General features: G+C 45.8%; 2 protein-coding genes across 2 annotated transcripts; both read left to right on the forward strand.

The window, feature by feature from the left end:
• Positions 1-323: 323 nt before the first annotated feature.
• LOC124676093 (actin-related protein 2/3 complex subunit 2B-like) lies at positions 324-9,552 on the forward strand. Its single transcript, XM_047212177.1, has 9 exons — positions 324-387; positions 458-524; positions 627-980; positions 1,071-1,148; positions 1,438-1,564; positions 1,644-1,735; positions 1,830-1,886; positions 8,287-8,338; positions 9,075-9,552. Exons 1-9 carry the CDS (start codon positions 329-331, stop codon positions 9,275-9,277), a joined length of 1,089 nt encoding a protein of 362 aa, XP_047068133.1. The 5' UTR covers positions 324-328; the 3' UTR covers positions 9,278-9,552.
• Positions 9,553-10,631: 1,079 nt separating this feature from the next.
• LOC124677032 (very-long-chain aldehyde decarbonylase GL1-7-like) lies at positions 10,632-14,674 on the forward strand. The gene is made up of 10 exons (XM_047213033.1): positions 10,632-10,774; positions 10,999-11,222; positions 11,378-11,610; positions 12,324-12,543; positions 12,740-13,121; positions 13,198-13,305; positions 13,506-13,706; positions 13,817-13,915; positions 14,118-14,288; positions 14,437-14,674. The coding sequence occupies exons 1-10, from the start codon at positions 10,715-10,717 to the stop codon at positions 14,596-14,598; spliced, it is 1,860 nt and encodes a 619-aa protein (XP_047068989.1). The 5' UTR covers positions 10,632-10,714; the 3' UTR covers positions 14,599-14,674.
• Positions 14,675-26,799: the final 12,125 nt, after the last annotated feature.

Consider the following 26,799-nt stretch of genomic DNA (forward strand, 5'->3'; position numbering starts at 1 on the left):
ACTGCTACAGCAATTGAAAAGGAGAGCATGAAAATGATTGTGGAGTGAATTGGAGACAAAGCAAGGAGAAAAGGGCTGAGGTCACTAGCTAGGTTGCTTCTGAGACATTCTACCAATCAACAACAGGAAAGGTCCCCTTCAGGCAGTCACCATTGCCCTTTGCTGGTGCAATGTAGTCTCAGGAAGTTCTCACGAGATCCCCTCATGTCAAAGAGCATATGTACCTCTACTATTTACCCACCCTCACCAGTCAGGAAGTCACCAAGACCTTGATAAAAGGGAAGCCCCATGGATCCTCGGCGGTGGTGACAGCGCCAGCGCCAGCGCCATGGCCTTCTTCAGCAGCGGGTCGCGAGCCCTGGTAGAAATCCTGACGAGGCTGCAGAGGTGCGTCGCCCGTTAACTCATCTTTCCCTTTGTATTTAGACTGAATTCATGCATATTTCGATGTTTGCAGTGCTGAAACACCTATGCCAGTTGACCAAACCTTCTTCGAGTTTGGATCGATAAAGTACCACGTACAGGTGCTCCTCCCATTTTGAAATAAAGCAATCACTCACGGAAGCGTGTAGTATTACTCTTTTTTGCACTGACACGCTCTGCCTGATCGATGATCGTGCATGCAGGCTTCGGCGTCGGACCCTGAGAACGTGCACCTGTCGATATCCACGCCCTCCCTCTCCCACGAGGCCTCGCCGTCGACGGTCTTGCCGGAATTCACGCTGGAGGAGACGAGGAAGGCGTACTGCAAGTTCGCGGAGATCGTGGAGCCGAGCAGAGATGGATACGCCCTGACGCTGAAGCTGAACTTCTCCGGCCTGGCCCGGCCGAAAGACCGCGCCAAGGCGATCCGGCAGGTGTCGCGGCTGCAGTCCGTGGTGCTGAGCTCGCAGCTGAAGCACATCCTGGGGAACCTCGGCGCCTCCGGCGCCACCAAGCTCGTGTACAACCACCGCGACCCTTTCTTCGTCAGCAGAACGGTACGTCGTCAGTTTTCCATGGAGACAAAGCTCGATCGTTTTGCTTCGCTTGCTAATGGTGATGGTGCGGTTCTTGGCGGGTGCATGCAGCCGGGGAAGATAAACGCCATTTTTCCCATGCGTTTCCGGGACGACACAGACCTGGCCGTCGCCACCTCCTTCTTTCAGGTTGGTGCCCAACACCATCTAATCGCATCACCCATCTAGCTAGCTGTCGCGTACCCGTTACCTGAAGGGAAGTGATACACCATCTGTCACCGGCAGGTGGCTGCAGGAGGCCTTTTTAAAATGCATTTGAGATTTTCTTTTTGATATGTTAGATAATAAGAAAATCTCATAGTATCATGAATTCATGATACCACGATAGGATTCTACGATTAGATACTACTGACGAGAAAACAATACTACCTGATATCCCGATACTGGAAACCTTAGATACACTACCTGTCACCGGCAGGAGCTGCAGGAGGCTGGCAACTCGTACTCGAAGGCGCCCAAGTGCAGCTGGTCGGCCATCCCGCCGCCGGAGCTGCGTGGGGAGTCTGTGCACCACCTCACCACCAACGGCGGCTTCGTCTCCTTCGGTACGCGACTCTTAGTTTGTTGCAACGTGACTTGTTTCCTCTTGTCGTCACGAAGTATAATCGATGCTTCGATGTGCAGACATTTTCGAGCGGCACGTGAAGCGGAACAGGGCGGCCAAGACGGCGTGGATCCTGCTCAACTTCCAGTCCTACATCAAGTACCACATCAAGGTGAGGTCGATCGGTCCCAGATGTCAGCTCACGCTGGCTATGTCTTATATTATGCCTGTTGATCGATCCTGGATTTGCTGACGACTCCCTGCAGTGCACCCGAAGCTACATTCAGAGCAGGATGCGAAAGCGGCAGGAAAGCTTGACGGAGGTATGGATTTCGCTTCCTTCCTTCGCCCTTCTTGATCTATTTTTTTCTAACTTAATGAAAACTGATTTACTCCAACAAAAATAATGCAAATTGAGTTTGATCTAGTACGGAGTAGCATTTTTCTCCTATTAAGAAAGTAATTACTTTAGGATTGTGTTCTTAGGTCCTTTTTTTAGGGAAAGCCGTAATGGCTATTTATATTAAATTGGAGAACACAGATACATCATTCAAAATTACATCAACTAGAAAATCCGGAGGATCCTCTTTCCAAATAGCTGGAAGAGGGCCATCTGATTTACTAGCTAACGGATCAGCCGCCATGTTAGCTTCCCTAGGGCAATGCTCGAAAATCACCTCGGTGAACTCGCCCCGGCAAAAGAAGATGCAATCTTCAAAAATAGCTGCCATTGGGCTGAATGTATTACCTCCATTCCTCATCACCTAAATGACCTCCCGAATGCATGATCATCTTGTTGCACCCTATGGCCTCAGCCAGAGACATCGCACAGTGCACATGCTTCAGCAGTATACACATCTTCGACAAAAGGAATGATACAGTTGCGGCCAGCCGCGAAGAAGCCTTGCTCATCTCTTTTTAAACAGTAGGCTCAGAGGAGCCCGACTTTGAATTAACAAAGCCAGCAACCGGCCAGGGATTACACAAGGCCACCCACCCACAACACAACACCACACACCACACACCACAACGGCCGAACGATACAAGGGAGCACCCCGAACAGCTTACAACTCAACACTACACGCAAGCACCGAAGGAACTTGCAAGGTGAAGACTACCACGCTCCGGCACCAAGACATCAAGAACGGAAGGCACGACAAGGCACTGCCATAAAGCAGGATGGAGATTGTGGTCGAGGAAGACACCCTGGTCTGCAAGCACCAGACACCCTCCTGTTCTCACGCCGAAGAGGGTCCCTACCCTCTCGCCTAGGCTCGAAGGCGTCGAACCATCGGACATGAGATCAGCTCACCCGAGAGCTGGAGAGGAGTTGGACTCGAGCCCCGGGACAGCCCCAAACCACGACCACCGAAGGAAGGGAGCACACCACATCCGCCAAACCATTGCCGACCTTGGAGAACCTGAGAGAGGCAGGAAAGCCACCGGAAGCAGCTGCACATGTCAAAGCTCCCGCCTTCAACTCTTCTCACCGAGCACCACACTCCCTAGGCGACGCCTCCAACAAGGACACGGCGTGCAGCACGTCGACGTCGCCCAATCCGCGGGATTTTGGGCTTTCGCCCGGGAGCTAGGTCGGGGTGTAAACAGGGGACATCAGCCACGCCTCCAAGGAGGAAGAACGGCGCCCGAAGGCGTCGCCGCTGCTGGGCCGAGCCAGCCGACCTAGGGTTTCCCCAGGTCCCAAGCAAACCACCAACACCCACCATGTTCGAGGACAGGGAGCAACCGCCGCCCTCAATCAAACCGGTGGAGGAGAGAGATCCGGACGGGGAGACAGAGACACGCACCAGATCTGACGAGGAGGAGGACCTCCAAGCCGCAGCCGCCGCCCGCCGCGGTCGTACCTCCCAAGAGGACGAGGCGGACGGCCGAGCCACCCGCGACGCCGCCCGCCGCGAGCACGTCGTCGCCACGCCAGATGGGCCGCCGCCCAGATCCATGGCCCCAGCCAAAGCCGCGACGGGCAGCACCCTAGCCGCCGGCCACCAACGTCCAGCACCGGCGAGGCCGAGCCGAAGAGGAGGACGTGGGGAGGAGGGCTGCCGAGCAGCCAGTGGCGGAGGCCATGCCCCCCTCACACGGCAGCCAACCTCCGTGCCACCGCGCCAAGGGAGCCCGCGCATAGATCCCCGCCGCCCCCTTCACCGGCTCTGCGGGGCTTCGCCGGCAGCAGCCTCAGGGGACGGCGAGGGGAGGGAGGAGAGGTGGGGAAGAGGCGGCGGCGGCGGGGGTTAGGGTTCGCCCCCCCGGTCGCCCAGAGGAGACGACGCGAGGGGGTCACGGGTTTGTTTTGCCTCTGTCCGGGGTGCTTGCTCATCTCTGATAATGGAGCCAGTTACCCGTGTACCCCTGTCCGGATGAAATGATGCATCTACGTTTAGCTTCATATAGCCCTCCTTTGGCTTCACCCACCCATTGCCAGCAATACCCTGATGCTCCTTCTTCCTTGCTCTTGCATAGTTGGTGGCTGTTATGACCGGTTTGGCCTATAGTAGGAGGAAGCCCATTAGTGGGCCTAAATTAGGGGCTTAGCCCATTTATCCTTTTCATTAGCTTATTTATACTGCTGTAAACGTACGTGAGAAATCAAGCAATAAACAGATCTTATAGATCGTTATTGCCGACTCCTTGAGGAGTCGGTCTTCCCTGCCCTAGCCGCCGCTTCTTCCCTTGCGCCGCCTTCCTCCAACCTCGCGACGGCGGCCAGCCGCCGGCGCCGCCTTCCTCTCCCTCGTCCAGCACACTTCCACCCCTACAATCTACGTAACCGGCCTGGTAGGATCACGGATCCTATCAATTTGGTATCAGATTGTCCTCGTTCGGTCATGTCGTCTTCGCCGGCCACCACCACCACCTCCGCGCCGCCCAACCCGCCGCCTTCCGCACAGCCGCCCTTGCAGCCGCCGCCCTCCACGGGAGCCGCGACATCCATGGCGGAGGCCTTCGACGTCGCTCCCCTCCTCTCGCAGTAGGAGGTCTCGACGGCCATCCGCGATCTCGCCACCGCGGTCCAAGGCATCCGCCTATACCTGATCGGCACGCAGGGGATGACCACGCCGCCGCTGCCGCCGGCCCTTAGCGCCTACTCGGCCGCGCCGACGTTTCCGCCCGTCCAGGGCGTGCCCGCCCCGCCCCCGGCCTCGCCGCCTCCACCGCCGTGGTCGTCGTGGCAGCCGGCCCCGAGCGCCGGGCCCGCCTCGCAGCCCCAGGGCGTTCCCATCCAGCGGGTGCTGTTTCCGCTGTCGCCCTCGCGGCTCCCGGCATGGGTGACCGCGACGGAGCCCCCGCCCGTCTACTCGGCCGCGTCGGCGCCTCCTCCCGTCTACACGGCTGCCGGGGACCCTCCGAGGCCCTCCTTTCCGGAGCCGGCATACTCGCGCTTTGCGGAGCCTTCCGCTGGCCGCGCGGAGTACCCCGTCCAGGGCGCCGCCGGCCCAACCCCCCCACGCTACGCCAAGCTTGACTTCGCCACGTACGACGGCGTCGAGGACCCCCTCAACTGGCTCAACCAATGAGAGCAGTTCTTCCGAGGGCAGCGCACCCTTGCCTCGGACCGGACTTGGCTCGCCTCGTACCACCTCCGCGGCGCCGCCCAGACATGGTATTACTCCCTCGAGCAGGACGAGGGCGGCATGCCCCCATGGGACCGCTTCCGCGAGCTCTGCCTTCTACGCTTCGGCCCCCCGATTCGCGGCAGTCGCTTGGCGGAACTCGGGCGTTTGGCCTTCACCACCACGGTACAGGACTTCGCCGATCGCTTCCAGGCCCTCGCATGCCATGCGCCCGGGGTGACGGGGCAGCAGCGCGCCGAGCTCTTCATTGGCGGACTGCCGGACCACATTCGCGTCGACGTGGAGATGCGGGATCCCCAGGACCTGCAGTCGGCCATGTACTACGCTCGCGCCTTCGAGCAGCGCGCACGGGCCATGCAGCAGGCCTTCCCGGCCAGCGATGTTCGGCCAGCCACCCGCCCTCCACCGACACCACCAGGCCAGGCGCTCACGGCCGTGACTCATGCGGGGCACTCCGATCCAGCCGTGACGCGGCCTTTCCGTCGGCTGACCACGGCCGAACAGCTCGAGCGCCGTCGTAAAGGGTTGTGCTTCAACTGCGACGAGCTCTACGTACCAGGCCACGTTTGTCCACGCCTGTTCTACTTGGAGACCGTAGACGACATTGCAGCTGATGTTGTCGCAGCTGGGCTGGCTGACGCGGCCGTCTCCAATGCCGACGCCGTTCCGGGATGAGTTCCGCCAGCAGTTTCCAGCTATCCAGCTCGAGGACGAGCTGTTTGAGAAGGCGGGGTGAGATGTTATGACCGGTTTGGCCTATAGTAGGAGGAAGCCCATTAGTGGGCCTAAATTAGGGGCTTAGCCCATTTATCCTTTTCATTAGCTTATTTATACTGCTGTAAACGTACGTGAGAAATCAAGCAATAAACAGATCTTATAGATCGTTATTGCCGACTCCTTGAGGAGTCGGTCTTCCCTGCCCTAGCCGCCGTTTCTTCCCTTGCGCCGCCTTCCTCCAACCTCGCGACGGCGGCCAGCCGCCGGCGCCGCCTTCCTCTCCCTCGTCCAGCACACTTCCACCCCTACAATCTACGTAACCGGTCTGGTAGGATCACAGATCCTATCAGTGGCTAAAGTTGAAATAGATTGAGATGTTCATACTGGTTGTTGAATTGATTCACCGTGGGTTACCTGACGGCGTTCTCACCAAACATACCATATAGTGGTAGATATCAGCTCTGCCTCTGGGAAACCTCTGGTAATAACGGCGCCGTCGTCGTCCTATTAAGGAGAAGTCTCCCCAATACGGAAGATCCCTCTCTTACAGTAGTGCATGCATCGTTGATAAACATCGCCATTTCGAGATGTTCCCGCACCTCCTTGACCCGCGGGCACAGAAAATATGTGTGGCATATACTCTCACAATACCAACTTGCGCAAAGGGCATTGAGAATTGCTGTGCATGTGTCTATTCGCTAGGACCCCTAGGCAAGATATAGCACCCCACAATGATCGCCAACAATGAATTTTGATCTTTGCTAGCACTCTCATTGACTAGATTGTCTTCCAAACCGGTGAAGCATTTGAGGACCCAAATAAATTTGTTCTCCTAAGCTTGCGTCCATGTTGGTGATCCCACTCAATGTGATAGGCTGATCTAACCGTGAATATGCCATTCCTATTATAATGCCATGAAACAAAATCTTCCATCATGTTCATTGAGAGTGGAATGTTCAGGATTCTTTGCACATTCACTGGCCAGAACAAGTCGTTGAGCATCTCCTCCTCCCAAGTTCTAGTTTCTGTATCAATAAGCCCGTGAAAGACCTCCTTTGTGAGAATGTAGTCAATTCGACCTTTTCATATAAGAGAATAGTATTGAATCACGTACAAAATAATACATCATACTGAATAATAAATCAAGGAGAAAATCAGAAACATTCTCACAAAAAAATTATGAATAGTTGAGAATCAAATAATATTATTTAGATCGACCTAGATGTACTTTTCATGCACATGATCCTGCGTTGTGAGGCCGTCATTTCGTTCTGCCTTAATCTATAGATAGACTTTGTGGAACTTCGTGTGTGTGTGTGAGGGAGGGAGTTCCCTCTTGATAGTACGGCATACTTAGGATTCACCAAATAAAAGTTACACTATGTAGGAGCCTATACATTTTTCTAAATTTTGGAAGTTTCACCAACCATTGACCCATTAATTGTATTTTCCATGATCAATAAAATGTTAACATGATTCCCGAATTACCTTGTCATGACTCATCCAAAATCCATTCAGGGATCGTAGATGTACTTTTAGGTGTTTGTCCCATTGCGGGAGCAATACAATACTACTATAGCTGGAACTGGATAAGCAAACACGTGGAGTATTGGACAAGTTTAGTTTGGACCCACAGATTCTACAACCATACAAACTTGACCCTTCACTTTCAAATATGGATTAGTCACTCACACTACTCAAAGTGATTTGGTCAATGATGTTCCGGCGGTGTCGCATATGTGATATCGCTCATTACAAATATCTTCAAAAGCAAGAATATTCTCACCTAAATAATAAAATCTATTTAAGATCAGGAAATTTAAGATATATTGAAAAAATCATTACTACAAAATCTAGGAGTGTTAAAAACGAGAGAAATGTTAACAAAAAATATACAGCAAAAATGTAACTGGATTAAAATCTCAAACAATTTAGGAATCTTCATGGTAAATCACTATATTTTTTCACAATCATTTAATATTTTCTTGCTTCGATAAGTTCTTCTTTCAAATTTTAGCAGTATGAGTAAATTTTATTCAAACTTCTGGTTTTCTCAAAGTTTTCTATTTTTACAAAAAAATCCAACTATGCGGAAACTTATCGTCTTTAAAAGGACGTTGTGTATTTTCTAAACCTATTATTATTTTCAAATATAACTACAGGGGAAACTCTGAAATTATTATAAATAAGGAGCCCAAATTCGTATCCACGAGGACTTGAAGTATATCCACTCCCAACAAGTGAGTGAGGCTCGACTGAGCTCCTCATGTGCTAGAAAACTAAGGGGCTAAATCTATTCAGTGTTGAAAATTGAGGGACAATTTTGTCTAGATTTAGAGCTTAAGAACCAAAACTAAATTCATCCAATAATTAAGAGAACAAAAGTTAACATTATGTGTTCGCTGAATGGCAGGTGATCCAAGGTGCAATGCTAAGAGGAAGCGACAACACGAAGAAATTACAAGGTATACAAATTCGTCATAGAGAGCATAGTGCAAATCCTTTGAAAGGTCCTTTAGCTCCCAAGCTCGTTTTCTTAATAGAAAACCACATATATTTAAAACTAGAAGAACTGAAATAAAATTCACAGGTTATATGTCTAGTATGTGCGTGCAAAGTTTTGTCCACATATATATGTGCTTTGATGTGATCTACATTTTTCTTTCGGGGGATCAAAATAAAGACTTATGTAATGTCCTAGAAAAGAAAAACAAAAACAATGCCATAAAACACCAATTATTTTACTTATTGTTTTCCAGAAAATTTATGTGTGAGCATGGGAAATAGACATTTACAGTGTTTAAATTTTTAAATTGTTTTTTGGCATTTAGAGTGTCCTTTTTATGGACATGTTCCTCGGGAGCCGTTTTGGATTAAAACATAGTACAAAAAGGAGCCCTGTATACGGCAGCTCGGCACATGTCTGTCATCCAATTACTACTTATTTGCCCTGTGGAGAAATAGGATGTCGGCCGTGATTAGTTGGGCATCTGAATTAAGCTGAGGCAGCCATCAAATCACTTTTGGCATATTCAGAATTCGAAATGATAGCCATTGATGCTGCTGCCAAATGGTCCAGCGATTTCTGCTAGCTTAGGACCATGCAAACAGATACTGCAGATCCTGGTTGCTATCTTTCATCCATGCGTGGATGGGGACATGGGGTGATGATGGGTGTTCTTTTTTTCTTTGTTGTCGCAGTGAGGAAGAAGAGCAAGAGGAGGTTGATCAGCCTTGGCAAGGCCAAGAAGCTGCAGAAGGGTTTCAGAGCCTTGGTCGACAGAATGAAGGGGCTGCGGCTGCGGATCAGAGTGCGAGCCCTGGACCGGCTGAGGCGGCACTACCGCCAGTGCTTCGCCATGCCACGTGTGAAGGGGAACAAGTACTACGACAAACTAGAGTGAGCTTGCTTAGGCAGGAGGATCTATAAGTCCTTGGATCGAGATCGATCGAGCATGGACATAGATGAGAAGCATCACACGTAGGTACAAGAGCTTCAGTTAAGCTCTTTTTATGTATGCTGCATGGTATACATGGGTAGAAGCACGTGTATGTGAGCTTATGTGTTTGTGCGGAAACTGAATGTCATACACCGATAGATGGAGAACATGATACATATCCGTCCCCTCTAATGCCATCAGGTGCAACCTACTGCATTTTAAGAAATTGTGTACGTTGAGTTGTTGAAGATATTTCCTATAGGCGGGAGCAGCTTTGTAGTCACACGAGCCGTATGCCCAGCATTCAGGCTGTCGTACGTCAGAGTTTGGAGTTATTCCTCAACAAAACCAGACGGTACTGTTCAAGAAATTGAAGCTGACCTCGCACCCGAGCTATTATCTCTGCCCAAGTAGAAACATCAAGCATATCACAACTTCACAAGGGGAGCATGGTAACGCTGCAACCGAGATATTCTATGATCTCCGAACAAGGTTACGTTTTGAACTACACATTTCAATTTCCCTGCAAGTGATTGATTATTTGGCCTAAGGGACAACAAGAAAGAACTCCGAGACGGAAGCCGTCACCAAACAGAAATGTCACTGGCAAGCAACAGCCTGTTTTGTGTGATCCGAACACCCTAAAAGCATGTTCCGTGATTTAGGTTTGAGTACTTCTGCCCACATTGTACCTTGGAAGGACATGTCACAGTAAAATACAGTTGAGCAGTGAACATTGTGAAGAAACAAAGATTATAAAATTTATCCCAGTGGATAATGTGTGGAGCAAGAGTCAAAGAGTAAGAAAATCTTCTCGTCTTTTAATTAGAGGCAAAGAATATCCAAATTCCATAAATAAGAAGATATTTTTTTACATAGAAGATTCCCAAGTCCGTGATAATCATTTTTTCTTGTCTCCCTTGGTGACTGAATCCATGCAAGAATTTCGCAGAAAATAATTTAGCCCCTCAAGAGTTATGTGTACAATCCAATCCTCTAAACCAGAGGCCTGAATGTGCATGGCTATAAATGAGAAACCGCAAAAAATAGTTATTCCAAATCTTACGAGTTACTAACTTACTATGTCCCATTATTTTGCACTTCTTTCTCAGACTAAAACAATAGATTTTCTAGGTAATAAACTAAGCCAGTTTACAATTATAGGAGCACTTTTAGAACTTCAGGGTTTCACGTTTTCTGGGAGATTGACAGAAAAATGAATCTTACAGTGGCGTCTTAAAATTTGTACTCTCAGAACAGTGATATCCAACCGCCTATGCATATAAAATATCTAACCGTCCGTGCATATAAAATGCAACCGGAGTTTGGAGCGCTTAGCAGAGCAAGCTGAGGGAGCTGCTTATCTTTGGAAGAGAGGAAGGGCACCATCCAGCCATCACCATGGCAACACGACCGGGCCCTTTGACTGAATGGCCATGGCAATGGATGGGCAGCTTCAAGGTGTGGTATTTTCTTTGCTCTCCATGTGCTTTCTATTTTTTCTTTCCCAGGTTGAGAAATGAAGGAGGGCAGGAGGAGGCCATGATTTTATTTGTCTTATCTAATGACATGATCATAATGATCAAGAACCCAGGGAAATTTCTTTCTTTCAGTAGACAAGAGCAAAAAAAATAAACAGATCAACTCCATCGATCATATTCATCCGTATATCCATGAACTTACAGTACCTGGTCCTGGCGCCTGCTGCGCTACACACTGCGCACAGGGTGCTCACAAAGGGGTGGGGAGACATTGACCCAGCATATGCCACCATGTTACCAGCTCTGCTACTGAGGATGATCCACAACCAGATCTGGATCAGCTTATCTCGCCACCAGACCGCACGGAGGAAGCACATAATTGTTGACCGCAGTCTTGACTTCGAACAGGTGGACCGGGAGAGTTCCTGGTAAGTCACGTACGCCCGCCAGCTATTTACTTCTGCCACACTAGCACTTGAGATCAAATTGGTCAGGTGATCGTTGCACTGCTGAGCAGAGTCTCCACCAATCACATATGTTCAGATATCTTGTCATTCCAAGTGATGTTTGCTATCCTGTACAGGGATGACCAGATCATCTTCAATGGGTTGTTCTTCTACATGGCCTACATAGCCGTCCCGAATGTAAGTCGCATGCCACTATGGAGAACCGAGGGAGCCATCATGACCGCATTGCTTCATATTGGACCTGTGGAGTTCCTGTACTACTGGTTCCACAGGGCACTCCACCACCATTTCCTCTACTCACGCTACCACTCGCACCACCATGCCTCAATTGTCACGGAGCCCATAACCTGTAAGTAATAGCATTCAGATCAACAGTTACCATGATATGAATAATGCCACTAACTTAAGCACAAACAATGGATGCCACAAAAAACCGTTTCATTACCTTAATGGCACTGCTCAAGGAATCCAAGAGATCTAAATCAGAATAAAGAATGACCACACAAACCGAGATACATTTATGTTTTCTATTAACCACTTCAAGAAAAATACAGTAACTTTTGAGAACATTATTGCAGACCTACTATGTTAATGCTTTTGCCCTACAACATTAGATTCACATGTCTGGATTGTGTGTATAGCAACCAATTTGACCTAATTCACCGTACTCAGCCACAATTTCTTCCACCTATCCATGTTCTGAAATTGCCAGGACCACTAGATAAATAGCAGCTGAGAGCATCTCAACATACATGAAATGCTCATAGGTTGTAAAAGCATGTATGTTCTATTGCTGAATAAACTGCAAAATTAGTAAAATACAGTTAGTAAATGAGAAGTCGTGCTATTGGTCCTTCCCTACTTCAAATTTGGCTGCATGTTCTATTGCTGTGATAAGTCTCTAAATGCTCTGTTCTCCTGTTTTTTTTCTTTGTTATGTTATTTTTTGTTCTCTTTTATCTGATTTGTTAGCATAGGTTTGGGTTTCGTGGTTTACTTTGTTGTATTTTTGCTCTCTAAGTTGTGTTTAACTCTAATGCGACTTTACCATATGACTGGCAGCTGTCATCCATCCATTTGCTGAACATGTGGTTTATTTCCTGTTATTTTTGATCCCCACGATGACACCAATTTTTACGGGCTGTGGTTCTGTCCTGGCCGTTGTCTTGTACATCACATACATTGACTTCATGAACAATATGGGGCACTGCAATTTTGAGCTGGTACCAAAGTGGATCTTCCAAGTCTTCCCTCCTCTCAAGTATCTCATGTACACTCCCTCGTAAGTGTAAATTTTAATATCAAGCTTACAATCCAACATGAAACCAGGTGATTTGATTTGAGGCATTGGATTCCTAATTAAATATGACTAGTGGGTTATTGTGCACACGATGCACAAGACGTCGAAATGGTTAGCCATAGCTTCATCAAACCATGAACCAAATTGTTCACTGTTATATTGTTCCACATTTTCACAGGTTTCATTCTCTCCATCATACGCAGTTCCGTACAAACTACTCATTGTTTATGCCGTTCTATGACTACATATACAAGACCATGGATAATTCAACTGACGAGCTGTACGAGAGAACACTGAAAGGAACAGAAGAAACACCAGATCTTGTTCACTTGACGCATATGACCACCTTGAAATCGAGTTATCATCTAAGGGTTGGGATTGCCTCTATAGCCTCTAAACCCTCAGATAACCCTGTATGGTACATGTGGATAATATGGCCAATGGCATGGTTGTCAATGGTATTTGCGTGGGTTTATGGATCTTCCGCGTTTGTCGTTGAAAGTATCAAACTGAAGAAGTTCAAGATGCAAACATGGTCAATACCAAGATACACCTTCCATGTAATGGGTTTTACGTTCTGTATGAATCATATGCTTTAACAGTTTTGCGAACTGCTAACATTTTATTCATTTCCAGTATGGCTTGATTTGGGAGAGAGAATCCATCAACAGCTTAATTGAGAAGGCAATACTAGATGCTGATGCAAGAGGGGTCAGAGTGCTCAGTCTAGGACTACTAAATCAGGCACGGTGGCCATACTTGTCTCACATAATTCCCTCTCTATACTTGCTTCCACATGACACTTACCTTTTGACCTTATCAGAATTTATTCAGGCATATAGGAAAAACAGATGTAGGGTCAACCTGTCGATTACATCTAACCAACATATGGAGTTAATTTAATAAAAATGTTGCCAAAGAGTTAAACTCTGATGTTGGTGCAGGCAAAACAACTCAATAGAAGTGGTGAATTATTTACACAAAAATATCCAAAATTAAGAGTTCGACTTGTTGATGGAAGTGGCTTAGCAACTGCAGTCGTTCTCAAGAGCATCCCTTTAGATACAAAGCAAGTTTTTCTTTGTGGAAGCAGTTCAAAGGTAGCCTACGCCACAGCTATAGCTTTATGTGAGAGAGGTGTCCAGGTAACAATCAGACTGCTCCTTCGTGAGTTTTCTTGGTAGCTCATTTTATATCATTAGAAGATTGGCTCTAAATTGCATTCCAAATATTCCAACAACTCAATTTTGTGCAGGTAATCATGAACGAAAAGAAGGAATATGACACGCTCAAGTCGCGAGTTCCAGAGAGCAGCACTGTCTATCTGAAATTCACCAGTGATGAAATACCCCAGGTAAAAGTTATCTGGAAAAGGGATAAAAAAGTGGGGTATAACTACTAGAGAATGCTTCTATAAACCTTGTTAAAATCATTCACACAATTTTGGCTGCTAATATAGTACGCTATATCATCTACTAACAAATGACAAGAAATTACTCGGCATAGTGCAAACACGAAATAAATGGAAGAACATTCATGATTCTTCACTACAACAGGTCTGGATAGGAGATATCATAGATGATAAACAACAACGGAGGGCACCAAATGGAACAATATTTATTCCTACATCACAGTTTCCCCTTAAGAAGACACGCAAGGATTGCACTTACTTGAGTAGCCCAGCAATGAAGATCCCGGAGACAATGCAGAACGTCCACACCTGTGAGGTACTAACGATATGTTTTTGTTACCTGTTCGTGTAAATTTTGAGCTAAGCAAAAAGGACCTTTTAATGCACACAAGCTTCTTACCGCACAATCGAACATTGCAACAGATAATGTGATTGACATGTGTTACTACTTGCTGTATGGACAGAATTGGCTTCCAAGAAGGGTGATGAGCGCATGGCGCATTGCTGGCATAATACATGGTCTGGAAGACTGGAACATGCATGAGTGCGGAGATGATATGATGGATATCGAGAAGGTTTGGTTGGCAGCTATCAAGAACGGGTTCATTCCTCTGTCAAAAGCTTGATTCTTCTGAATCCTGGCAAATATGCTACTCGACAATGATGTGTTAAAGAATAAGGAGTGCCGGATATTCTTACTGACTTGCTAGCTTCATTGAGCAGGGTCCACATATATATATATATATATATATATATATATATATATATATATATATATATATATATATATATATATATATATATATATATATATATATAACCACAAGAATCATATTAATAGCTAAGCACTCATATGTATGAATGAAATGTATGAGAAATCAACTTGTAGAAAGTCATCACAGCAAGCATCAGAATATCAGAGATCTTCAGGGATAAAGCTCAAACAGTGTACAATGCATGACAAGGTCCAGGAATGCCATAAGCTGGACAGAGACCCAGTAACTTGTTTTTCAGCCTTTCTGGTTCCTCCAGATTTATTGTGATACTTTTATAAATTTAGACAAATGTAAGACATCTTTTATGGGCCGGAGGCCGGAGGGAGTACATATAAATGTATGAGTTACCAACTCACAAGAAATCAGTAAAGCATGTCTCGCATGATAAGTAACTTTATGATCTCCCCGCGGCCTAACCCCGTACACATCCCACAAAACTATGAACCAGTTCGGCATTGGGCGCTTTCGCAAACGATTCTGGCGAACTAGCGAGGCTAGATTAGAGGGAGGGAGGCGGGATTGGTGAACCTGCAGCCGGTTCCTCCGGATTCAGAAGATGCTCGTCCATGATCCAACCGAATGCCCCTACCGCTCCAAGGTGTCCGAGCATGACGAAGAAAGTAGGGTGGAGAAGAAGAGGTGGAGGTTTATCGGTCGCTTGTGGCTGGCCTGGCCGTGCCATGGCCGGCGGCGCCGCTGGTGGTTGTAGCATTGGTCTTGGGGCCGCACGCATGGGCCGACCAGCCACTGGTGTGGGCCCCCATCATCGACAATTGGTTAGCCCACGACCAAGCCCACACCAGCGGTAGATCGCTGAGGCCCGAGTAAGGCTGTAAGTGGAAACGGGCCGCCTGCGGCGCCGCTTAGTCGAGCCCACGAAATAGCATACGCGGGCGCCCGCTTAAGGTGACCGAAAATATGTGTCATCTGCGGGCTGTCCCGCGGGCCCGCATTCAGCCCACTTTACGACTTTAGGTTGTTTACGGGGGAGAAAGCGCCCATAGTTCGTGTTTCAGGTGTTGGTCAACGGCTGTTCAAGGCGACCGCGTCGCCATCCGATTGCAGCATCGCCGTCTGTCCGTCCTTCACAGCTCCGGGCGACGGCGTCGAAGCAACGCCGGCTGCCGCTTGTAGCAGGCGCGACGAGATGCTACATCAGGTTGAGTGAGGAGCGGGCGGGGAGGTATTGATGCAGCTTACGGGGAGATAGGCCGGCGGCCTATGTCTAGGCATCGGCGACGCGTGTCGAGGAAGACAACTTGAGGAGAAATCCATGGCAGCCTGCAACACGCGGATAAAGAAGAAGAAGGAGGTAGGATGCGATGGGAAGATGAGGATGAGAACGTGGGTGGGGCCCTTCTGGTATTGCTCTCCACGACTGGGTCGCATGGCACTAGTGGACCAAGTATACCCTTCGTCTGCTGAAATATCTGTGCAAAAGCGGCACATGCGGGAGCCCACATTAGTACGATTAATTTTGAGGGCCAGCGGCGGCGTACTGCTTAACCATCGTGGGCTGATGCGGTGCTCAAGTGGGCCCCCGCGTTTAATTCCCACTTACAACCTGAGGCCCGAGGCGGTAGAGCTTCTCGGCCAGTTGCAAAAAAAAAAGCTTCTTATGTGCCTCTCATCTCTCGGCATCTAAAGTCTAGACTTACAAGGATTTCTCCAAGCAACAACATTATTGATCCCTCAAGTTATCCAAGGCTGACTGATCTCAAAATGAAGGAATGTTGCACTGCAAGGATTATATCTGATAAAACATCTTATCCCTTCGTTGCTTCCTAAAAAAAGAGATACAATTTGAACATATTATCCTCATCTACTGCCTTTTCATGATGGATCATTTTCACCCTCGGATTTGTATGTTAGGTTGTGATTCATCGCTGATGAAAATAGAAATGACATCCTTTCGAGATGGTATTTCTTCAGCAAAAGAAACCGAAAACCGAACCATAAATAACCTATCCTCAACCGAAATTCCGGTTTTCTCAGTTTTTGGTTAAGGTTTCACTTGGCAAAACAGCCGCCCCTCGGTTAGTTTGGTTTAAAATTGAAATATTGGTATAATAATTTTTTGAGGGTAATGGCTCTTTTTATTACTCAATCGTCACAAGAGGGACAATAGATGAGCGACCATGATGTATAGAGAGGTACTAGACTTCCTCTGTTCTAAAATAGGAGTAAATTTTTTATCTACATTCACATATATGTAGACGTGTTTTCCAACAAAAAAAACCAACAAGGACTAGCCCATGTTGATTTTCCTTTATAGAAGAAACAAACCATGAGCAGCCAGGGGAGTTGGAGGACTCGAACACTGATGGGCTAGTGGGCTCCAGCTGCCACTACCAACTAGTCGACGCCTAGTTCCTTTGTAAAAAAATAAACGCATTTTATTGTGTAGTTACATGTGAATTTAGACAAATTTATGGTACTTATTTTGAAACTGAGAAAGTAAAAACGAGCTAAGTTGTGTGCATGTGTATTTAATCTTTTGCTCTCATGGATAAACTTAGCCTTCTCAAACAGGTTATAACGATGATCAATCTCCCGAAGAATCGAAACAAAGCTGCATTTTGTTGGCACATTGATGGATTTGATCACCTGTAAACAGTCGGGCGCACTGTGCACGCTCTGAACCTACAAGTCATGTGCGGCTTCTCTACAACCGATGGCTTCCAAAGTGTCTGGTGATAACCCACAAGTATAGGGGATCGCAACAGTCTTCGAGAGAAGTAAAACCCAAATTTATTGATTCGACACAAGGGGAGGTAAAGAATACTTATAAGCCTTAACAACTGAGTTGTCAATTCAGCTGCACCTGGAAAAGCACTAGTAACAGGGGTGATGTGAAAGTGACGATAATATGAGAGCAGTAGTAACGGTAACACGGCAGCGATACTGATAACACAGAGGCAATGGCACCAGAAAATAGTTAATACTACTTCCAATGACATATAGGAACGAGTATATGATGATGAGAGATGGACCGGGGTTCCCAGCTATCTACACTAGTGGTAACTCTCCAATAACAAGTGTTGGATGAACAAAGTACAGTTGGGAAATTGATAGGATTGAAATAGCATTAAGACAAAACATCAAGATTATTAATCATGTAGGCATGTTTTTCATATATAGTCATACGTGCTCGCAATGAGAAACTTGCATAACATCTTTTGTCCTACCAGCCGGTGGCAGCCGGGCCTCTAGGGAATCTACTGGAAATTAAGGTACTCCTTTTAATAGAGCACCGGAGCAAAGCATTAACACTCCGTGAAAACATGTGATCCTCATATCTAAGCCTTCCCCTCCAGTTATCCCGAGTTGCTTGTCACTCGGGGCCTCGGGTTCCGGACATAGACATGTGCAAACAACTTGTAGATACAATCTAAGCAATAAGTATAGAGCTTAAATCTAAGATCATGCCACTCGGGCCCTAGTGACAAGCATTAAACACAACAAGATTGCAGCAACAATAACTTCATAAACTTTATAGTAACAATCCATCGGATCCCAACAAACACAACACCGATTACATCAGATGGATCTCAATCATGTAAGGCAGTGATGTCTACGGGTGCTTCTATTCTTGTAGACAGTGTTGGGCCTCCAAGAGCAGAGGTTTGTAGAACAGCAGCAAGTTTCCCTTAAGTGGATCACCCAAGGTTTATCGAACTCAGGGAGGAAGAGGACAAAGATATCCTTCTCAAGCAACCCTGCAATCACAATACAAGAAGTCTCTTGTGTCCCCAACACACCTAATACACTTGTCAGATGTATATGTGCACTAGTTCGGCGAAGAGATAGTGAAATACAAGTGGTATGAATGAATATGAGCAGTAGTAACGGCGCTAGAAAAGTGCTTGCTGGCGTGCAGATGATGGTAGTAATATTGCAGAAAGTAAAGATGCGAGTAAAACGATAAACAAGCGATGATTGCGGTATTTGGAAACAAGACCTAGGGATCATACTTTCACTAGTGGACACTCTCAACATTGATCACATAAATAAATAAGTTCTCTTCCTTTGTGCTACATATACTCTTGTTTGATAATGAACACCATTCGTTGTGTAGGGCTACAAGAGCACCTCAATGCCGGAGTTAACAAGCTCCACAACATTCGGCATTCATATTTACGTAACCTTTAGAGCATAATAGATCTTTGCAATTTAAACCGAGTACTAACATAGCATGCACACTGTCACCATCACACTACGAAGGGGGAATAAATCACATCAATACTATCATAGTAATAATTAACTCCATAACCTACAAGAGATTATGATCATAGCCTACGCCAAGTACTACACGATGCACACACTTGTCACCATTACACCGTGAAGGAGGAATAGACTACTTTAATAACATCACAAGAGTAGCACATAGACTAATAGTGATACAAAACTCATATGAATCTCAATCATGTAAGGCAGCTCATGAGATCATTGTATTGAAGTACATAGGAGAGAGATTAACCACATAGCTACCGGTACAGCCCTTAGCCTCAATGGAGAACTACTCCCTCCTCATGGGAGAGAGCAGCGTTGATGAAGATGGCGGTGGTGTCGATGGAGGAGCCTTCCGGGGGCACTTCCCCGTCCCGGCGGCGTGCCGGAACAGAGACTCCCGTCCCCCAGATCTTGGCTTCGCGATGGCGGCGGCTCCGGAAGGTTTCTCGTACGCGTGGCTTTTCCGTCTCGATGTTTTAGGTCGGGGACCTTTAAATAGGCGAAGAGGCGGAGTCGGAGGGCTGACGAGGCGGTGACACAATAGGGGGCGGCCCGGGCCCCGGCCGCGCCACCTCGTCATCTGCTGGCCACCGTGGCCCTCCTCCGCTGGCTCTCGGGTGTTCGGAAGCTTCGTGGAAAAATAGGATGCTTGGGCATTGATTTCATCCGATTCGAGAATATTTCCTTACTAGGATTTCGGAACCAAAAACAACGAGAAAACAACAAGCTGGCCCTTCGGCATCTCGTCAATAGGTTAGTTCCGGAAAACGCATAAATATGACATATAATGTGTATAAAACATGTGAGTATCATCATAAAAGTAGCATGGAACATAAGAAATTATAGATACGTTTGAGACGTATCAAGCATCCCCAAGCTTAGTTCCTGCTCGCCCTCGAGTAGGTAAACGATAACAAAGATAATTTACGAAGTGACATGCTATCATAATCTTGATCATACTATTGTAAAGCATATGAGATGAATGCAGCGATTCAAAGCAATGGTAAAGACAATGAGTAAACAATTGAATCATATAGCAAAGACTTTTCATGAATAATACTTTCAAGACAAGTATCAATAAGTCTTGCATAAGAGTTAACTCATAAAGCAATAGATTCAAAGTAAATATATTGAAGCAACACAAAGGAAGATATAAGTTTCAGCGGTTGCTTTCAACTTCAACATGTATATCTCATGGATAATTGTCAACACAAAGTAATATAACAAGTGCAATAGGTAAACATGTAAGAATCAATGCACACAGTTGACACAAGTGTTTGCTTCTGGGATAGAAAGAAGTAGGTAAACTGACTCAACAATAAAGTAGAAGAATGGCCCTTCGCAGAGGAAAGCATTGATTACTATATTTGTGCTAGAGCTTTTCATTTTGAAAACAAGAAACAATTTTGTCAACGGTAGTAATAAAGCATATGTGTTATGTATAAGATGTCTTATAAGTTGCAAGCCTCATGCATAGTATACTAATAGTGCTCGCACCTTGTCCTAATTAGCTTGGATTAACACGGATTATCATTGCATAACATATGTTTCCACCAAGGGTCACAAAGGGGTACCTCTATGCCGCCTGTACAAAGGTCTAAGGAGAAAGCTCGCATTGGATTTCTCGCTTTTGATTATTCTCAACTTAGACATCCATACCGGGACAACATAGACAACAGATAATGGACTCCTCTTTAATGCATAAGCATTCAACAACAGATAATATTCTCATAAGAGATTGAGGATTAATTGTCCAAAGCTGAAACTTCCACCATGAATCATGGCTTTAGTTAGCGGCCCAATGTTCTTCTCTAACATTATGCATACTCAAACCATTTGATCATGAAAATCTCCCTTACTTCGGACAAGACGAACATGCATAGCAACTCACATGATATTCAACAAAGGTAAAAGTTGATGGCGTCCCCAAAAACATGGTTACCGCTCAACAAGCAACTTATTAAGAAATAAGACACATAAGTACATATTCTTCACCACAATAGTTTTTAAGGCTATTTGTCCCATGAGCTATATATTGCAAAGACAAAGAATAGAAATTTAAAGGTAGCACTCAAGTAATGTACTTTGGAATGGCGGAGAAATACCATGTAGTAGGTAGGTATGGTGGACACAAATGGCATAGTGGTTGGCTTAAGGATTTGGATGCATGAGAAGAATTCCTCTCAATACAAGGCTAGGCTAGCAAGGTTGTTTGAAGAAAACTCAAGTATAAAAAGGTGCAGCAAAGCTCACATATGAACATATTGTAGCTATTATAAGACTTTACATTGTCTCCTTGTTGTTCAAACACCTCAACCAGAAAATATCTAGACTCTAGAGATCAATCATGCAAACCAAATTTTAACAAGCCCTATGTAGTTATTCATTAATGGGTGCAAAGTACATGATGCAAGAGCTTAAACATGATCTATATGAGCACAACAATTGCCAAGTATCACATTATTCAAGACATTAAACCATTTACCACATGCGGCATTTTCCGTTTCCAACCATATAACAATGAATGAAATAGTCCAACTTTCGCAATGAACATTAAAGATAAAGCTAAGAACATATTTGTTCATACGAAACAGCGGAGCGTGTCTCTCTCCCAAACAAAGAATGCTAGGATCCGATCTTATTCAAACAAAAATAAAAACAAAAACAAACAGACGCTCCAAGTAAAGCGCATAAGATGTGACGGAATAAAAATATAGTTTCACTAGAGGTGACCTGATAAGTTGTCGATGAAGAAGGGATGCCTTGGGCATCCCCAAGCTTAGATGCTTGGGTCTTCTTAAAATATGCAGGGACGAACCACGGGGGCATCCCCAAGCTTTGACTTTTCACTCTTCTTGATCATAGTATATCATCCTCCTCTCTTGACCCTTGAAAACTTCCTCCACACCAAACTTAAAACAAACTCATTAGAGGGTTAGTGCATAATAAAAATTCACATGTTCAGAGGTGACACAATCATTCTTAACACTTCTGGAAATTGCACAAAGCTACTGGAAGTTAATGGAACAAAGAAATTCATCCAACACAGCAAAAGAGGCAATGCGAAATAAAAGGCAGAATCTGTCAAAACGAGACAGTCCAGTAAAGACGAATTTTTTAGAGGCACCGAGACTTGCTCAAATGAAAATGCCCAAATTGAATGAAAGTTGCGTACATATCTGAGGATCACGCACGTAAATTGGAAGATTTTTCTGAGCTACCTACAGAGAGGCAGATCGAAATTCGTGACAGCAAGAAATATGTTTTTGCGCAGTAATCCAAATCTAGTATTGACTTTACTATTAAAGACTTTACTTGGCACAACAATGCAATAAAATAAAGATAAGGAGAGGTTGCTACAGTAGTAACAACTTCCAAGACACAACAAAACAGTAGCAAAATAAAGACATGGGTTATCTCCCAAGAAGTGCTTTCTTTATAGCCATTAAGATGGGCTCAGCAGTTTTGATGATGCACTCATAAAGATGAGAGTTGAAGCAAAAGAGAGCATCAAGAAGCAAATTCAAAACAAATTGAAGTCTAACCCACTTACTATGCATAGGAATCTTGTAAATAAACAAATTCATGAAGCATGATGCAACAAGCATAGAAGGATAAAACAAGTGTAACTTCAAAAATTTCAGCATATAGAGAGGTGTTTTAGTAACATGAAAACTTCTACAACCATATTTTCCTCTCTCATAATAACTTTCAGTAGTATCATGAGCAAACTCAACAATGTAACTATCACATAAAGCATTCTTATCATGAGTCTCATGCATAAAATTATTACTCTCCGCATAAGCATAATCATTCTTATTAGTTGTAGTGGGAGCAAATTCAACAAAGTAGCTATCATTATTATTCTCATCATCAAATATAGGAGGTATAGTATCATCATAATTAAATTTATCCTCCATAGTAGGCGGCACCAAAAGACCATTATCATTATAATCATCATAAATAGGAGGCAAAGTATCATCAAAGTAAATTTTCTCCTCAATGCTTGGGGGACTAAAAATATCATGCTCATCAAAATCAGCTTCCCCAAGCTTAGAATTTTCCATATCATTAGCAACAATGGTGTTCAAAGCGTTCATACTAATGTCATTGCTACTAGCATGCAAATAAGGTTCCATAGGTTTTTTAATTTTCGCATTAAACCATTCATGTCTTGACTCGGAAATAGTACAAAAAGCTCACAGATGTTTTCCATTATGCCTTACTAGTGTAAAACAAGAAACAAAAAGATGCAATTGCAGGATCTAAAGGAAATAGCTTCGAGCACACACACAACGGCGCCAGAAAAGTACTTTACCTGGGACCGGAGTATGAGTTCCTTTTACCTTTCCTCCCCGGCAACGACGCCGTGAAAAGTGCTTGATGTCTACGGGTGCTTCTATTCTTGTAGACAGTGTTGGGCCTCCAAGAGCGAGAGGTTTGTAGAACAGCAGCAAGTTTCCCTTAAGTGGATCACCCAAGGTTTATCGAACTCAGGGAGGAAGAGGACAAAGATATCCCTCTCAAGCAACCCTGCAATCACAATACAAGAAGTCTCTTGTGTCCCCAACACACCTAATACACTTGTCAGATGTATAGGTGCACTAGTTCGGCGAAGAGATAGTGAAATACAAGTGGTATGAATGAATATGAGCGAGTAGTAACGGTGCCGAAAAGTGCTTGTCGGCGTGCGGATGATGGTAGTAATATTGCGTAAAGTAAAGATGCGATAAAATAGTAAACAAGCGATGATTGCGGTATTTGGAAACAAGGCCTAGGGATCATACTTTCACTAGTGGACACTCTCAACATTGAGTGGTATGAATAAATATAAGCAGATGAGCAACGGCACCCGGAAAAGTGCTTTGCCCAGGATTTCGGCGTGTGGTTGATGGTGGTAATATTACGAGACAGAGAGATGCGGTAAAATAGTAAACAAGCAGCGATAGCGATATTTAGGAACAAGGCCTAGGGATCATACTTTCACTAGTGGACACTCTCAACTTTGATCACATAACGGAATAAATAAATAGATGCTAGACTCTACACTCTCTTGTTGGATGATGAACACCACTAACTGTGTAGGATTACACGAACCCTCAATGCCGGAGTTAACAAGCTCCACAATATTCGATATTCATGTTTAAATAACCTTAGAGTGCATGACAGATCAACACAACTAAACCAAGTACTAACATAGCATGTACACTGTCACCTTCACGCTACGAAAGGAGGCATAGATCACATCAATACCATCATAGCAATAGTTAACTTCATAATCTACAAGAGATCACAATCATAGCCTACGCCAAGTACTACACGATGCACACACCGTCACCATTACACCGTGCAGGAGGAATAAACTACTTTAATAACATCACTAGAGTAGCACACGGATATATTGTGATACAAAACACATTGCAATCATAAAGGGATATAAATAAGCACTTCACTATGCCATTCATAACAGTGAATAAGTATTCCGTGAAATATAGCCTAAGAGACCCACACGGTGCACACACTCGTCACCTTTACACACGTGGGACAAGGAGTCTCCTGGAGATCACATAAGTAAAACCCACTTGACTAGCATAATGGCATCTAGATTACAAGCATCATCATATGAATCTCAATCATGTAAGGCAGCTCATGAGATTATTGTATTGAAGTACATAGGAGAGAGATGAACCACATAGCTACCGGTACAGCCCCGAGCCTCGATGGAGAACTACTCCCTCCTCATGGGAGACAAAGCAGCGTTGATGAAGATGGCGGTGGTGTCGATGGAGGAGCCTTCCGGGCACTTCCCCATCCCGGCGGCGTGCCGGAACAGAGACTCCTGTCCCCCGCATCTTGGCGTCGCGATGGCGGCGGCTCTGGAAGGTTTTCGTCCTGGCTTTCGTCGAACGTGTCGAGTTTTCGCGACGGAGACCTTAAGTAGGTGGAAGGGCAGCCTCGGAGGGGGTCACGGGGCCACCGATACACTAGGGCGGCGCGCCCCCTCCCGGGCCGCGCCGGCCGTCATCCGGGGCCCACAGGGCCCTCCTCCGGCGACTCTCGGGTGTTCCGGAAGCTTCGTAGAAAAATAGGATGCCGGGCGTTGATTTCGTCCGATTCCGAGAATATTTCCTTACTAGGATTTCGGAACCAAAAACAGTAAGAACAAAGAACCGGCCCTTCTGGCATCTCGTCAATAGGTTAGTTCCGGAAAACGCATAAATATGACATGAAGTATGCATAAAACATGTAGATATCATCAATAATGTGGCATGGAACATAAGAAATTATCGATACGTCGGAGACGTATCACCTTGCAGCGTGTCTTGATCTCCCCGGCAACGGCGCCAGAAATTTATTTGCTGGCGTGTAGTTGACGTGGGAGTTAGAAATCTTTGTGGAGTAACTTTTCTTCAGATCCCCGTCAACGGCGCCAGAAATTTAGCTTGATTACGCGTAAAGCACACGCCCGTTGGGAACCCCAAGTGGAAGGTGTGATGCGTATAGCAGCAAGTTTCCCTCAGTAAGAAACCAAGGTTTATCGAACCGAGAGGGAGTCAAGAAGCACGTTGAAGGTTGATGGCGGCGGAGTGTAGTGCGGCGCAACACCAGGGATTCCGGCGCCAACGTGGAACCTACACAACACAATCAAAGTACTTTGCCCCAACGTAACGTGCTGAGGTTGTCAATCTCACCGGCTTCGTTGTAAACAAAGGATTAAACGTATTGTGTGGAAGATGATGATTGTTTGCGAAGAACAAGTAAAGAACAATTGCAGGAGATTGTATTTCAGATGTAAAGAATAGGACCGGGGTCCACAGTCCACTAGTGGTGTCTCTCCCATAAGATAAACGAGATGTTGGGTGAACAAATTACGCTTGGGAAATTGACAAATAAAGAAGGCATAACAATGCACATACATATATCATGATGAGTACTATGAGATTTAATCAGGGCATTACGACAAAGTACATAGACCGCTATCCAAAGCATGCATCTATGCCTAAAAAGTCCACCTTCAGGTTATCATCCGAACCCCTCCAAGTATTAAGTTGTAAACAACAGACAATTGCATTAAGTATGGTGCGTAATGTAATCAACACAAATATCCTTGACAAAGCATCGATGTTTTATCCCTAGTGGCAACAAAGCACATCCACAACCTTAGAACTTTCTCGTCACCGTCCTGCATTTAATGGAGGCATGAACCCACTATCGAGCATAAATACTCCCTCTTGGAGTCACAAGTATCAACTTGGCCGGAGCCTCTACTAGCAACGGAGAGCATGCAAGAACATAAATAACATATATGATAGATTGATAATCAACTTGACATAGTATTCAATATTCATCGGATCCCAACAAACACAACATGTAGAATTACAAATAGATGATCTTGATCGTGATAGGCAGCTCACAAGATCTAACATGATAGCACAATGAGGAGAAGACAACCATCTAGCTACTGCTATGGACCCATAGTCCAGGGGTGGTCTACTCACACATCGATTCGGAGGCGATCATGGCGATGAAGAGACCTCCGGGAGATGATTCCCCTCTCCGCAGGGGTGCCGGAGGCGATCTCCCGAATCCCCCGAGATGGGATTGGCGGCGGCGGCGTCTGCGGAAGTTTTTCCGTATCGTGGCTCTCGGCATCGGGGGTTTCGCGACGAAGACTTTAAGTAGGCGGGAAGGGCAGGTCGGGGAGGCGTCACGGGGGGCCCACACAACGAGGGCCGCACGGGTCCCATGCAGGCCGGGCCGCCCCTACCGTGGCGGCGCCCGTGGCCCCACTTCGTTTCCTCTTCGGACTTCTGGAAG

This window comes from Lolium rigidum, chromosome 7 (genome assembly GCF_022539505.1).
Source record: "Lolium rigidum isolate FL_2022 chromosome 7, APGP_CSIRO_Lrig_0.1, whole genome shotgun sequence".
Taxonomy (NCBI): domain Eukaryota; kingdom Viridiplantae; phylum Streptophyta; class Magnoliopsida; order Poales; family Poaceae; genus Lolium; species Lolium rigidum.